Genomic DNA, 15,902 nt, shown 5'->3' on the forward strand with positions numbered 1-15,902 from the left:
TTCCATTACCATGATTCTTATTGTCCTCGGATTTTCCATTCATAGTTTCAGTTTTTATTAGCATTAATTATAATTCCAAGAATAGCATCTGGTGAGGACAAAAGAGTAGGAATGTAGAAGGTCAAAATTTTCCAACAGCCAAATATGACAAATTTTACTTTAGAAGGATTGAGTCCCATTCTGTATTTCAAAATTTTGTTTTCAGTAACCATGTATTTTACTTACGGATTTTTAAAAACTTATTTGATTTTGCCAGATAATTATCTCCCTGTGACAACTGAGATCCTCCTAGGTTCTGAAATGAGTGAGAGTGTTTCTCTCCCCAATGTATTATAAGACTGAATAGTTCAACGGAATGCTGCAATTGATTTATTATCATCCATCTTCTGATGTTGCTTTTTTTCAGTTATCATCTCTGCCTGACTTGATCCCAGCCCTCACAGCCGCTGAGCAGCGAGCGGCAGCCTCCTTGAAATGGAGAACTCATGAGAAGCTACTGCAGAAATATGCCTGTCTGCCACATATCATATCAAGTGATCAGATTTATTATCGTTTCTTACAAAGAATGTTCACAATCATGATGACAAATGTAAGCCCCGTACCTTTTATCTAATTCTTTTAAACTCACACCTGATTTTGGAATCACCAAATTCTTCCCATTCTCAAAATAGTACAACAAACTGTGTTTATTCCATTTTGCCCCGGAAGGATGTTATCTTCCCAGATCCCCGAGGGGAAGCTCAGATTTCTCTGTGCTCCTCACTAATGCTTGTTTTTGAACATTGTCTACATAGCTGCATTGAAGAATGAACAGGTGGTACCTTTACTTACCCCTTTTTCCGTATGTTGCCAAGGAGAATGCAAACAGACTCACTTCAAACTTGATAAAGTTCTTCTCAAAAGGCAGGTTGTCAGGAGTCTGTGATCTCGACTGCTGAGTTCCTTTTGCTCTGACATACACCTTTTGTGTGTCCTGGCCTCAGAGCCTACCCCAACTATGCCATGTTGCCAAGACATCCTGTAAGCCCCTAAATCTTTGTGAAGTTGCTTTTTCTTTTAAAGTGACTCTAAAAAGTGGCTGTGTAACAGACAAAACTTATGTTAAAAACATGATAGTCTACTATGGATAACCTTAAAATTAGAGTCAAAAGCAGGAAAAAAGGGAAAAGGTTTGTACTCAAATCCCCCAGAGAGTAAGTTGTCTATCTCTTTCACAGAAATTTCAGAGGTTTTTTTTTAACCCACAGTTCACTGTGCATTTAATATGATGTCTTCCTATCATTTTTGAAGTATGAAAAAGTCCCCATATAACGTGTACAAACGTAGAAACTGTTGAAAAAGTGCTTTATATTCTCATTGTTCTCAATAAAAGGGAGTTAATGAAATCTAATAGCCATTTCAGAAAACCAAAATCAAGTTTAGCTTCAAAGGATAAAAAGAAAAAAAATAACATTATAGGTGTCATTTGTAACGTAAGTAAAAAAAAAAAAACTGGGCATACATTTCATGAAATAACACTTCTACAGGTTAATTTCATTCACTAAAACATAACCTACAGGTGAAGGTCACATTATAGCTGTAACGGTCTTCAGAAATGATTTTGACATCAATGACTCCCTTATCAGAGGACAGTACGTGAGTGTGCCACACAGGAAATTTCACATAAAATTGAGCAGAATTGATGAATTATTTTATTCAGAAATCACCTATTTGAGTGGCTGCTATATGTCAGGAGCTGTTTCTGGAGTCAGGGATGTAGGAGTGGATAAGACAGACAGACTCCTGCTCTTAACGGAGCTTGTGTTCTAAAGGGTGGTGGCGGGATAGTTAACACAACAGGATGAATGATGTGTTTACAGATGCTGGCAAGTGCTGTGGGGTTCGATCTTAATTGTTTATCTCAGCCTGATGATTTAGTAGGCATGCTGTGTTTACAAAGCTAAAAATACATAATCCGTATTTTTAACTCCACTTATCAAGAAAGAGAAATGATTTACAACATAGAACGTGAACTAAGTACCTGTAAGCCTAAGAGATTGTTTTGCTCTTTTCTTTTACGAGGCAGTAATTCCACACTTAAAAGGAGATAGTGATTATTACAGCACACTTTCCATGATCAGAGAGGATGCCGTGGAGAAAGAGGAAGATTTATATTTTTAAATCCATATCCAGTGGTCCTAATACTCATTCATTCATTCAGCAAAATTTATTGAGTGCTTACCATGTGCCAAGCACTGTATTTTGGGTACCAGGATACGACAGTGAACAAAAGAGACAAAGGGCGTATTATCACGGAACCGGAACACCAGTCGTTCATCAACCTCACACCTGTTAGGTTTAGCGTCTACTGATGATCCTTCCTGAATCTGTTTTTATTAGAACTGCAGAAGAGTGATTTTTAAAAATTCTATCCCTTCTACATTTTTCATGGCATTCTTCTCTGAAGAGATGCTTTACTTATCCATATGGGTAATTTGATGATGCTGAAACACATTTCCTCATGTGATCCTTAGTGTTTTCCTTCTCTGATCAATTTTCAGAGCTAGGAGTTGGTGCAGGAGCCACTTCCAGTGGTGACAGCCGGGTTTTGTTTTGGTTTTTTTTCTCTCTTTCGGGCTCATTCTCTAATATCAAATATTGTTTTAATCAACTGCAGTCATTATCGGTGTACTCTGATTGTCACAAGTTAGTCAGGCTGGCTCTTAACTTGTTTTTGATATGATTACATTTGTCTTTGATTTCTGGCCCAAAAAATAACTTATGTTTTACTGTGAGGTACAAAATATACATATTTTCATATGACTAGTATTTATGTGTTTGAAATTCTCTTAGTATGTACAAAATGAAAGAAAAGAGTAACATGTTTTTATTTAGTTCATTTATCTAAAATTCATTTTTTAAATTCCAGTGATGCTTCTGTTTATGTACATTTCTTGAACTTTTTGTTCTAATTCATAGTGAATATTCTCCTTTTACATTTAACACATTAAAAACACCACACAAAATAGTACTTAATAGAAAGAAATAGCTTGTATAAAATACAGAAGGAGGTTGCAGGAAGTACAGTCCCAGCAATGTAAAGTTTTATGTTACTTGAATTTCAAGGATTCCTACTATAATACTCTGAATCTTCAAGAATTAAATGTTATCGTATTTATATGTGAGCCAAGATGATGAACATGAATTTTATACTGGACACAATGTATCTGGTTGAGAGATTTTTCTCTAATATATAATTTGAACCAAAACCCAGTAAAGATAGATGATTGAATTCATTTAAAATTAATGAGTTCTGTTTAGTAGTGTGACAGAAATTCAAAAGACAAAGGAGCATAGAACACTAGTAAGAGTTACTGATACGGTGTCCCTTGGATTCTCAGTTGTATCTGTGGTATGGACCAGGGAGTTCAGTGAATGACACTGAGGTTGAAGGGGCAGAAGGAAGCCGGAAGGATTGAAGAGGATACCTGACCCTGAAATCTCTAGATTTTTATTTTAGAAGTGGCACGCTTTTGGTGATGTATCTGACACAGGGCATGTTCTTGCAAATACTTGTTGAATAAATGAATGACAAGGTCCAGGGAATGGCTAAGAGGATGGGTGGCTGAATTGCACTACTGGGTATTTACCCCAAAGATACAGACGTAGTGAAGAGAAGGGCCATATGCGCCCCAATGTTCATAGGAGGATTGTCCACAATAGCTAAATCGTGGAAGGAACCGAGATGTCCTTCAACAGGTGACTGGATTAAGAAGTTGTGGTCCATTTTTACAATGGAATATTACTCAGCTATCAGAAAGAACGATTTCTCAACATTTGCTGCAACATGGACGGCACTGGAGGAGAATGCTAAGTGAAATAAGTCAAGCAGAGAAAGACAATTATATGATTTCTCTCATCTATGGAACATAAGAACTAGGAAGATCGGTAGGGGAAGAAGGTGATAAATAAAGGGGGGTCATCAGAAGGGGGAATGAAGCATGAGAGACTATGGACTCTGAGAAACAAACTGAGGGCTTCAGAGGGGAGGGGGGTAGGGGAACAGGATAGACTGGTGATGGGTAGTAAGGAGGGCACGCATTGCATGGGGCACTGGGTGTTATACGCAACTGATGAATCATCGAACTTTACATCGGAAACCAGGGTTGTACTGTATGGTGACTAACATAATATAATAAAAAAAGTTAAAAATAAAAGAGGATGGGTGGCTGAGACGTATTTGGGGAGAATGTCACTTAAGCTGAAGTGGCAGAGAGAGGAGAGTCAAATATAAATCAGACCTGGACGATTTGGAAATAACCATGCCAAACTACATGAACTTTGTAATGTGATACTTTGGTTGATTTGCCTGAGTGATATTAACACTAAATTACGAAGATACTTCCACAGTGATTTGAGAGGCCAACACTGTTCTTGCTTTTGGCCAAAACTGAGAATTGATTTGTGGAGCAAAATTGTGCTATTCGATTGGTTTAATTGTCTTTCTTACCTATTTCTTTTAAGAATGTCTTGCCTGTCCAAAAGGCAGCTTCACGAACCCTGTGCATTTTTCTACGCTATAATCGTAAACAAGAACAGAGACACGAGGTCATTCAAAAATTAATTGAACGTAAGTATTCATTGCCTCTCATTTTGAAAAACAGAAAGTAAACTGGCCTTAGTTAGCTCTGACTGACTTTGTCATTTTGCCATGAATAGTTAGGCTGATTCTGGTAAATATCTAAGTGTGTTTGTATTTGAGTTTTGTAGGTTATTTATTTTTTTATTTATTTGGTTTTAGAAATCTATATGACGGGATCAGTCTGTGATGCATGGGAGTAATTAGTCTGGGCCTTCTTTAGTGAGTTTCTACGCTTGAGAAATTAAAATAATGTATATTTATGTTGAAAGTCTAGTTTCTACCTTGATGAAATGGCATTTGGAACTAAAATATGAGTAGAATATCCATGAATGTAGTAATTTATTTTATGTTTTTATTTTAAATATTAACAGAATGAGGGGGTTTTGGTTTGTTTCCTTGAGCAGGGTTGATAGTACACGTAAATTTGAATCTGGTAAGCCTAGGTGGTTCATAATGTCTTCAAAAAATTAAGTCAACTAACAAATGCAAATTTATTTTAAATTACTAAGGGCTAAAATCAAGATAAAAACCTTTGGTTGAAGTGTTAATTCTAGAAATAGTGGCATACACTTATATATCCTTTTTAATTACTATATACTTACTTTGACCATAATGTCTTAATGCTTTTATTAAACTCTGTTATCCAGCATGGGTAGGTAATGGGATTTTCTGATTATTGAAGTTTACCATTTTAAGTATGGATCATCACTTTCCAAAAATTAGAGTGTATAAAATTCTGTTTAAGAAAAATTATGCTCAGTATACTTTAATCTTTCTCTTTTTTACTCTGGTTTAATGTAATTTTCATTTTTCAGTGGTAGGACCTCACATTTAGAATCAGTTTTATTTTGTAAGGAGATTCTGTTTGGTTTTAAATATTAAGTATTTTGCTTTTGAACATTTGTGTAATAAGGGAGAAAATAATCCTTTAAATGTTAACCTGAGTTATTGTAATTCAGTGTTTACATATGACTTTAACCATTTCAAAGCATTCTTATGGAAATGAGACAAAACAGTTACTTTGATTGATCAAATATAACTTCAAAGTTTGAAATTCTACAAACTTGAATTTTTTTAAATGATTTTTTATTATATTATGTTAGTCACCATACAGTACATCCCCGGTTTCCGATGTAATACAAACTTGCATTTGAATTCCAGCTCTGAACCTACCAGCTCTGTGACTTTGACCTCTGAATTTCCTCACAGGAGAATAAATCTATGCTTATCCCATTGGATTGCTTTTCAGGATTAAATGTGTACTCATGTAAAGTACTCAGTACATAATGGGTGATCAAAAATAGTATATATATTCAATACTTAAAAATTACATTTTTTCTGGTTTTTGAGATGTCATTATTTTGGGAGTCTACAAATCTGGATTGGATAATATGTTTTTTTTTCTCTTACCTCTTGTATTTGCTAAACAAATTATGGATACAAAGAACTTGTCATGGATTTTGTGTGTTTGATTTTGTCACATATAATTTCATGTAGGAAAAATTGAACTTCTCTTTTTTGTTATTGTTGTTTCTAGAACTGGGCCAAGGAAAGAGTTACTGGAATAGACTTCGATTTTTGGATACCTGTGAATTTATTATAGAGATCTTTTCCAAATCATTTTTCTGTAAATATTTCTTTCTACCTGCTATTGAACTGACCCATGATCCTGTGGCAAATGTGAGGTATGGTACCAATCCAAGGAAATGCTTAAATGAATTTGAAAATGAATTGCAAGCAGTTGACAAAACTTATTTGAAAGGAAATGAAATCATCTCTACCTAGGTCAATATGACTTTTAAGCATAGCATTGACCCTAAGAGAAAGCAAGCTGCCAATTCAAAAACCAAATGAAGATTAGTTGAACATTGCTCCATGAATATTGGTTATTTTGAGGGGTAAGAGATCATTGCATGGCAGTTTTTCAAATGAATTTGAAAAAATTGTACTTTTAAATGTATCTACTATAATATATCTACTTATCTACTATAATGAACATGCAAAACCTTTCCCATAGTCAATTTAAAAAAACAAGTAAATAATTTATACTTATTTTGAAATTCCTAGTAGTCCTAATTGATGAGCCTCAATAGGACTTGGAAGGATAATCTTTTTTTTAACTGTCCCAGTCGTTTGTTTATTGAGAGAGCGCAGTAGTCAAAGCCAGACCGGCAGGCTTCCCCTGCCACTTGGATACACATATTGGCATCAGGAGAAGGTTGAGTAGATAGTCTTAATTTATGGATCTTCCAAGACTAAAGAAAAAATAACAAAGTTGGCTTGGTGAAGTTCTGTCCATTTTTAGGGGCAATCAAGAAATTGGTTTTTGTTTTATATTTTTAGTGTAAGAAAATACAGAAAATGCCACTGCATTGGCTTCAGTATTTTGTGCATCTCATCTGTGCTAAGTAACTAATGAATCTAACTACGTTGTTAACATGTTGCAAATTAAAGTCCTGACTCTAGAAAAGCACCTCCCAGCGTAATGAATTATCACTTATCAAGCAGTTGACAAAACTTATTTGAAAGGAAATGAAATCATCTCTACCTAGGTCAATATGACTTTTAAGCATAGCATTGACCCTAAGAGATAGCAAGCTGCCAATTCAAAAACCAAATGAAGATTAATTGAACATTGCTCCATGAATACTGGTTATTTTGAGGGGCAAGAGATCATTGAGTGGCAGTTTTTCTTGGTTTCCACTCTTCTGCCTGGGCAGCTGCCAACCAAACAAATGGGTCCAGCAACATCATTCACCGATTGGCTTTTGGATACAAAAGTGATTGCCCAACTCTATAGAGATGTGTAGGTAGAAGGAAAGCCATCACAGGCAAGAGCGGTGGGGTCGTATGGTTAGGAGGAGGGTTTCTGGAGCCACACCGCCTGAGCTGATTCCCAGCTCTGTCCTAGCTGTGTGTCTTTGGGCAAGTTACATAATCTCTCTGCGCACCAGTTTCCTTAGTTACCCAATTCATAGGGTGTCCTGAGGGATAAATACCTGAGATTGCGTAAGTAAAGAATTTAGCTGACCGGAAAGCTGTGATACCTAATCTTAAAATCGTTATCATCTCATGGGCCCAGGATTCTCACAGAGATAAATCAGCACTATGGCTTCTGTACCGTCTGTTGAATATAGGTTTTCTAGACCTGCCTTGAGTTATGAAGAATGAAGTATGCATAGTCTATTGTTTTTGTTTTTCCTTAAGTGAATGTTTAAAATTTGAATTCACTGAGTCTAGACCATATGAAGGCTGGAAAGACTACTGGTATTCAAAGGAGCCTTCCCCTTTGCCAGAATGGAAAAAAAAAAAAAAACTCTCTTTCGGGAAGCTGGTACCTCTTAATTTAGAGAAAGCATCACCAGGATCCATGGTGAGCTCTGAATGAGTTTGAGACCATTATTGCTATGGATGGAGCTGAAAATTCTGTTGGAAGAGACTCTTTCACCTTTTTGCTTGAATGAAAAGCAAATTTTATTGTATATGAAGAATTGTCAACTGTAAGTTTAGCTGACAAAGGGTCCTGCAGACTCTAGGAATGGGACTTGGTTGTCTCAGGTTTGGCATAAGAGTAAGAGAACACTATCTGGAGAGCACTCATATGAATGAATGAATACGGCAGGCAAAACATAGGCAACGGCCTAACATCCCTCTCTAAAACCAGCCCAGGCAGAGCGGTAAAATAGTAGCTTAGCAAAGCAGAGCGTTTTCTGCACTCCCTCCTCTCTACTTTCCTGGATTGCCTCTCCCCTCTCTGGCGCTCTTCAGTCTGCGTGCTGCTTCCTTATCCATGCGGTGTAGACCGGGATGGGGCCTAGACTCTGTCCTTTTTTCTTCTCCAACTGCACTTACGGGCCGTGGTGATCCGTCCAGTCTCACGGCTTGCATATCATTCATGTGCTGAAGATTCCTGACTATACGTCTCCAGCATGGACGTCCATCCTGGACAGGAGCCATGTTGAGCTAGCTGCCCACTGAGCATTTCCATGGCATCCAACAAGCCCTTCAGACTCAGTCTGTCCAAAAGTAAATCACCGTCTTGTGCACCCACGCCCCACCTTGCTCCTTCTGCAGTCGTCTCCATCTGAGCGAATAACCACTGCATCTTGCTACCTGCTCAGGTCAAAACCTTACCCCCTTTCTGCCACCCCAGCTGCAGTCCCTCAGCACCTCCTGCTGCTTGCAAATACACGGAGTCCAACCACTTCTCACCACCTGACTGCAGCCGCTCTACTTCGGGCGGCCACCCTCTCCTGCCTGAACTACCGCTCGGGCCTCCCTGTTGTTTTCCCTCCATCTCCAACCATCCACCGTCCCCTCTCGCTCAGTCCAGTAATCAGGTGATCGTTCCAACACGTTAAGTCAGATCACTTCACTCCTCTGTGCAAAATTATCCATGGCTGCTTATGGTGCTCAAAGGAAAAGCCAGTCTCCATGCGGTGGCCTATAAGGCCCTGAACGATCTTGCCTCCTGTTGCCAGTTTGGGCCAATTTGTGGTGACACCCAAGGCAAGCACCCCCTATAGGGCATTTGCATGTACTGCAGGGCCCTGTTTGTAATGCTCTTCTCCAGATGTTCACATTACTTATTCCCTCATTTTCTTTAAGTATTTGCTTAAATAATATCTTTTCAGTGAAACCTTCACTGAAACCCTCTCTGACCACGTGTTTTGGAACTGTAACGCCCCTCCTCTGGTACTCCCTCATCTTTCCCTGCTTTCTTTTTCTCCACAGCACTCAGCACTGTCTGCTGGACATTTTACTTATTTCCTTATTCTTTCATCCCTGCCCCATCCTACAGTGTAAGCTCCACGAAAGCAGAGGATTTGTTGGTTTTATTCACTGTTGTGTCTCCGCACCCAGAATAATGCATGCTTGACTCATCACAGGCACTCCATAAACATTTGCTACATGATAGATAAACTCCCAGGCTATCTGGGGTTTGAATTTTCTCTCAATTTCATGTTACTATTATTCTTAGTTATTAAGTGCGTTCAAAAGCAAACACTATTTAATCTATTATAGAATGAAACTTTGCTGCTTGTTGCCCAAAGTGAAGTCTACCCTGAAGATCCCGGCAGATAAGCATCTGCTTCAGCAGTTAGAGATGTGTGTGAGGAAGCTCCTCTGCCAAGAAAAAGATAAGGATGTTCTGGCCATCGTAAAAAGAGTAAGTGTCACTCTTACCACCACGTCTGCATGTCTTGCATGAAGATAGCGTCAATCTGAGCTCTTCCCCGTTTTAGCTTGACAGGATGGCAATATGTGAAAATACTTAGGTCTTTGCTAGGGCAGTAGTAGTGACTGACTTGACTGACGGGTGCTACAGCTGGTAATGTTCCTCCCAAAGGGCACTCAGACATTAGCTTCTAGCACTAGTGATAACAAACGCCACGAGAGAGAGCTGGGGACATTTGAGGTACTTAATAAACACTGGTCAAGCAAATGCTTCATCCACCAGACTTGCTTTATAAGGGATTATAGTCCAGGAAAACTTTGTTGGTAAAATTGGGAAGTTCACACTTTATAGAAATTTAGCCCTGCAAGGGCCTTCATGATCGGTTTGATTTGAAAAGTTCTAGGCCTAGAGATAGTAAATGTCTGCTTCAGATCATATTAGCAAGTGGCAGAGCCGGGGCCAGAATATAGATCTCTTACCCTGAGTGCTTTCCTTTTTTCAGTAATGTAACACTGTGTCTTATGGGGTTTTTTTGTTTGTTTTGTTTCAGCGCGGGATCTTATGTGGGTTGTTTGGGGATGTCAGAAACTAAAACAGTAAAAATTTGGGTTAGTGAAGTCAAACCTGAAAATACTTTATGGTTTTCAGAAACTTTTTGCTGAATGTGTAGCTAATATTTTTCATAAGATTAAGTTGAATTAAAGTGGTTACTTCTATGAATCTGAATGTGAACTTCAGCTTTCTGATTTGTACTGAGAGGAATTAATTTATTAATATCTTTAACTTAGCATCAATGATGAGGAAAAACAGTGAATCCTTTGATTTTTTTCCCTATTGTTTCTAGAAATCATTGCCAGATGTCACATGAGGAACTTTTTAATAAAATGATTTGACAGCTTAGTATTAATTAGTATGCTCTTGTTTTACTGAAATGTGAATTCCTCTTTTACCAATGAAACTAACCAGGAATACCCAGAGTCTGGACATGCATCTGCATCTAAAAATATATTACATACTCTCTCTATATATAACATGTATTTGTTTATACCAGATATTTTTGTCCTTACCATTTAATTACAAAAGTTTAGGCAATAGGGTTAACTTTCAAAATAATAAACATAAGAGGGTTAGTTACTTTTTTGAAAGAATTATTAACTCAAAAGATAATATAAACACCCTATAGTAGGGAGAAAAGTGATTAATGAGTGGATTATTAATCTAATGTGGATAATTAATCTAATCTAAAGACTAGAGCTCTTTAGATATATGTCACATGAGGAAGTCAATCAATCCCATGAAAATTCTATAGTATAATGTTTATCAAACTGAAATCTTGGCATGGGAACCTCAGAGGGAGGTATACCGAGCTTTGGGATAAAAATGGCGTGGCTTTATGCCAGTAGTTTTTTGTTTTGTTTTGTTTTTTTTAAAGATTTATTTATTTGACAGAGAGACAGCCAGCGAGAGAGGGAACACAAGCAGGGGGAGTGGGAGAGGAAGAAGCAGGCTCATAGCGGAGGAGCCTGATGTGGGGCTCGATCCCAGAACGCTGGGATCACGCCCTGAGCCGAAGGCAGACGCTTAACCGCTGTGCCACCCAGGCGCCCCTATGCCAGTAGTTTTTTAAGATGGGAAGTAATTGTATTTAAAAGGGACATTTCATGGCATGAAGTGTAATATTTTCACAAATTTCAGCATAAAAATAAGGCTTCAAATAAATATTACATTTGCAATGGCTAGGTTTGGGCCTAGGAATATATAAACGTACTTTATTTGAGCCATCAGAGTTACTCCTGGAGAGGAGTACTGTCCTCTTTCAGAGTCAGAATCCTGGGTTAAATGGACCATTATTTGATTGAAACAATTTGTTTTAGACTAATGTGTTCCGAAAGAGAAATACTAAATTGAGAAACACTTTCAGGGCAAAGTCTTTCTTAATAGTTAGAATGTCACAATGGTCAAAAGTTTCTGCGGAAAGTAACTGAGGATTTTAAGCCAAATGAAAGTTTGCCTCATATGTAGTTAGCTAAAAGTTTTTTTAAAAAATTCAAAAATTATCTTGTATTTCTGAAAATTCAGAGAAAAGTGGCCCTGGGAGTTATTAGAAGTTTGTTAATTTGCGTGTGTTTAGTGTGTGTTCACAGTGTCCCTGGAGACTTGCTCTTTTTAAGGTCAGAGTCTTTTAGAGTCTAAATGGATCTTGGACTTCAGAGGCTGCTTAAAAATACAGTGTAAAATTGGAAAGAACTTCAGAGATTTTCTAATTTAGCCTTCCACAGAGTAGAGAAGTCTTCTCTTTGAACCTCTCTCTGGAAGGGGAGTCTTTTTGAGAAATGATTGGTTGGTTTAATTTAATTACTGCTGAATAATTTTCACAACTTTGCTTACAGACTGTGTTAGAGCTGGACAGAATGGAAATGTCCATGGATGCGGTAAGCACACACCTTACCTTATGCTGAAAGAGTATTTTAAAATTGTCAGAAACTCATCATAATGTCTCATAATTTCATTTTAAACTTTAAACTTAGTTTCAGAAAAAGTTTTATGAAAAAGATTTGTTGGATCAAGAGAAGGAAAGAGAAGAACTACTCCTTATGGAAATGGTATGTTGTTTTCTCATGCACAGACACATACTTATTCCTGACCAGTAGTAGCTGGGCTTTGTTATGAATTACTTATTAGTAATCACGCTGCTGTTTTTCTTCCTAAATGACTAAAGAAGAGTCCTGATCTTTTAAAATCTCTTTTATGAACTAGAAGGAAAACTACATTGGAGAGCCTTTAAAAAAACAACTACTTTATTGAAGTATATAATTGGCATACAATGAACTGCAAATATTTAAAGTGTTCAATTTGATGAATTTTGACATATGGATAATCCATGAACCCATTGCCATAATCAAAATGCCAAACATTTCCATTCTCTCAGAAGTTCCTCATGCCCCTTTGTAATCCATATCTTCTACTCTGGTCCCCAAAGACCACTCATCTAGTTTCTGTCACTATAAATTAGCTTGTAACTAGAATTTATATAAATTTGTTCATGTATAATATTTTCTGCTCGTGCTTCTTCCCACCATCATAATTGTTTTGACTTTCATCTATGCTGTTGTATCGATAGGTCATTCCTTCTTATTTCTGAGTAGTATTCCATATTACAGACATACCACAGTTTGTTTAGCTACCCCTTAAAGAACACTTAGGTTTCTTCTAGTTTGTGGTTGTTAGAAATAAAGATGCTATGACCATTTATGAAGAAGTCTTCGGATGGGCATATGTTTTCATTTCTTTTGGGGAAATACCTAGGAATGGAATGGCTGGATCATATGGTAGGGCATGCTTGACTTAAAAACAAAAACTGTGCCACTTTACATATCCATCGCTGTGGTGGAGGGCTTCAGTTACCCCATATCCTCTCAGCTTGATAGGGTGGGTATGTAAATCCTGTCGCATTTGTGCTTTCAAATTGTATCTCCCTGATGCCTAATGATGTTGAACATCTTTTCGTTTGTTTGTGGGCCATCCTTATCTCTAATTTGATGAAGTCTGTTTTCAGATTTTTATTAAATTTTTTAAAAAATATTTAATTTGTTTATTTGAGAGAGAGAACACAAGCGGGGGGAGAGAGAGAAGTATGCTCTCCACCGAGCAGGTGGCCCGAGCTGGGATCATGACCTGAGCCGAAGGCAGACTGACTGAGCCACCCAGGCGCCCCTGTTTTCAGACTTTCAAATGTGTTGTTTTTCTTCAGTTATTGAGATGTAAGGGTTCTTTATATACTCTGAATACTACTTCTTTGTCAGATATACATTTTATGAGTATTTTCTTGGAGTTGTGGCTTATCTTTCACCTAAAGGTGTCTGTTGAAGGGCACTTTTTAATTTTGAGGAGGTCCAGCTTATCAGTATTTTCCCTTATTGTTTATGCTTGTTTGTTACAAGAATCCTTTGTCTATCGCAAAATTACAAAGACTTCTTCCTATGTTTTCTTCTAGAAATTTTAGTTTTAGGTTTTATAGTTAGGTCTGTGATCCATTTCAGTTAGTTTTATATATTTTTTCCATCTGAATATTCAATTATTCTAGCATCATTTGTTGAAAACTTCTCTTATTGAATTGCCTTAGCATCTTTAAAAAAAAAAAAACAATTGTCCACATATGTATGTGTTTATTTCTTGACTCCCTGTTCTGTTCCACTGATTTATATGTTTATCTTTTTGGCAATTCCAAACTGTCTTTATCACTATAACATTATAGTAATTCTTGAAATCAGATCAGGTAAGTTTTTCAACTTTGCTCTTTTTTAAATTGCTTTGGCCAGTCTAGACCCTTTTCATTTTGATATAAAGTTTAGAATCAGTTGTCTGTTTATATAAAAAAATCTGCTGGAATTTTTGTTAGGTTGTGTGTTAATTAGGATTGATCTATAGATCAGTTTGGATAATTGCCATCTTAACAATGAATTTTCTAGTCCATGAACATTGTATACCATTCCATTTATTTAATCTTCTTTACTTTTTTCTACATAATTGGTAGTGTTAAGTGTAGAGTTAAGGAAGTCTTTTGTTAGATTTATTTCTAGGTATATTATGGTTTTTGGAATTATTATAAATGGAATTGTAATTTTTAATTTCACTTTCTAGAATTTTATTGCTGTCAGTTACTGTTGATTTTTGTATATTAGTCTTGTATTTGTTCTAGAGTTTTTTAGATTTAATAGGATTGTCTACATGAGCCATTACTACGTGTTTAAGTATAGCAAGATTACTTCTTCTTATTCAGTGTTTATGCCTTTTATTTCTTATGTCTAGTTGCAAGGTCTAGGACTTCCAGTATAGTAAAACACTTCCATTTGAGTAGAAGTGATGGAAGCAGTCATCCTCGTCATTTTACTGATATAGCTCAATCTTTCACCATTAAGTATGATATTACCAAGAGGTTTTATGTGGGTGCCCTTTGTCAAATTGTGGAAGTTCCCTCCTATTCCTAGTCTGCTGAGAGTTTTTATGAATGACGATTGAATTTTGTCAAGTGCTCTTTCTGCATATTTAGAAATACTTGTTTTTTCTACTTCATCCTGTTATAACATTGAATTACCTTGATTTTTTCAATGCTTAAATCAATCTTATATTTTAGGGATAAACTCTACCTTGTGATGATATGTTGTCCTTTTTCTCTTTTGTTGGATTCTTGGCTAATTTTTAATCTTCATCTGTATTCATAGTGAAACTGGTCTATAATTTCCTTTTTTGTCATTTTTGGGGTCTTTTAAATTTGGTATTAAGAGTTATTCAGGCCTTATAAAATGAAATGTGTAGTATTACCACTTCCTCTATTTTCTGTTGGAGTTTGTATAAAATTGGTCTTATTTTTTTCCTTGAGTGTTTGATAGAATTCACTAGTGAAACAGTCAAGGCCGAAAGTGTTCATTTTAGAAAGGATTTTGATAATCCTTTCTTGAAAGGATTCAATTACTTTAATAGATATAAAACTGTTCAGATTTTCTATTTCTTCTTTTGTAAATTTGATAAGTTGCTTCCCACACCCCAAATTCTCTGTCATCTAAGCTGTCAAATTTGTTGCCATAAAGTTGTTTATATTCTTATATTCTTCTAATATATATCAGATCCATGGTGATAACCCGTTTCATTCTTTTTTTAAATAATGTTTTTTATTATATTATGTTAGTCACCATACAGTACATCCCTGGTTTTTTTGATGTAAAGTTCGATGATTCATTAGTTGCGTATAACACCCAGTGCATCATGCAATATGTGCCCTCCTTACTACCCATCACCAGCCTATCCCATTCCCCCACCCCCCTCCCCTCTGAAGCCCTCAGTTTGTTTCTCGGAGTCCATAGTCTCTCATGCTTCATTCCCCCTTCTGATTACCTCCCTTTCTTTGTATAACCCTTCCTTCCCCTACTGATCTTCCTAGTTCTTATGTTCCATAGATGAGAGAAACCGTATGATAATTGTCTTTCTCTGCTTGACTTATTTCACTTAGCATTATCTCCTCCAGTGCCGTCCATGTTGCAGCAAATGTTGAGAAATTGTTCTTTCTGATAGCTGAGTAATATTCCATTGTATATATGGACCACA

The 15,902-nt window shown here is 36.7% G+C and overlaps 1 protein-coding gene across 1 annotated transcript in view; it reads left to right on the forward strand.

Annotated features, from left to right (window-relative positions):
* Window positions 1–14,812, forward strand: part of LOC100480176 (serine/threonine-protein phosphatase 4 regulatory subunit 4) — a 79,451-nt gene extending 64,639 nt beyond the window's left edge. Inside the window, exons 13-19 of the mRNA XM_034643065.1 lie at window positions 407–589; window positions 4,504–4,609; window positions 6,159–6,306; window positions 9,647–9,791; window positions 12,191–12,232; window positions 12,329–12,403; window positions 14,789–14,812. Coding sequence (XP_034498956.1) covers window positions 407–589; window positions 4,504–4,609; window positions 6,159–6,306; window positions 9,647–9,791; window positions 12,191–12,232; window positions 12,329–12,403; window positions 14,789–14,812 — 723 coding nt within the window. The remainder of the gene's footprint in view (window positions 1–406; window positions 590–4,503; window positions 4,610–6,158; window positions 6,307–9,646; window positions 9,792–12,190; window positions 12,233–12,328; window positions 12,404–14,788) is intronic.
* Window positions 14,813–15,902: the final 1,090 nt, after the last annotated feature.

Source organism: Ailuropoda melanoleuca, chromosome 14, assembly GCF_002007445.2.
Source record: "Ailuropoda melanoleuca isolate Jingjing chromosome 14, ASM200744v2, whole genome shotgun sequence".
In the NCBI taxonomy this organism is placed as follows: domain Eukaryota; kingdom Metazoa; phylum Chordata; class Mammalia; order Carnivora; family Ursidae; genus Ailuropoda; species Ailuropoda melanoleuca.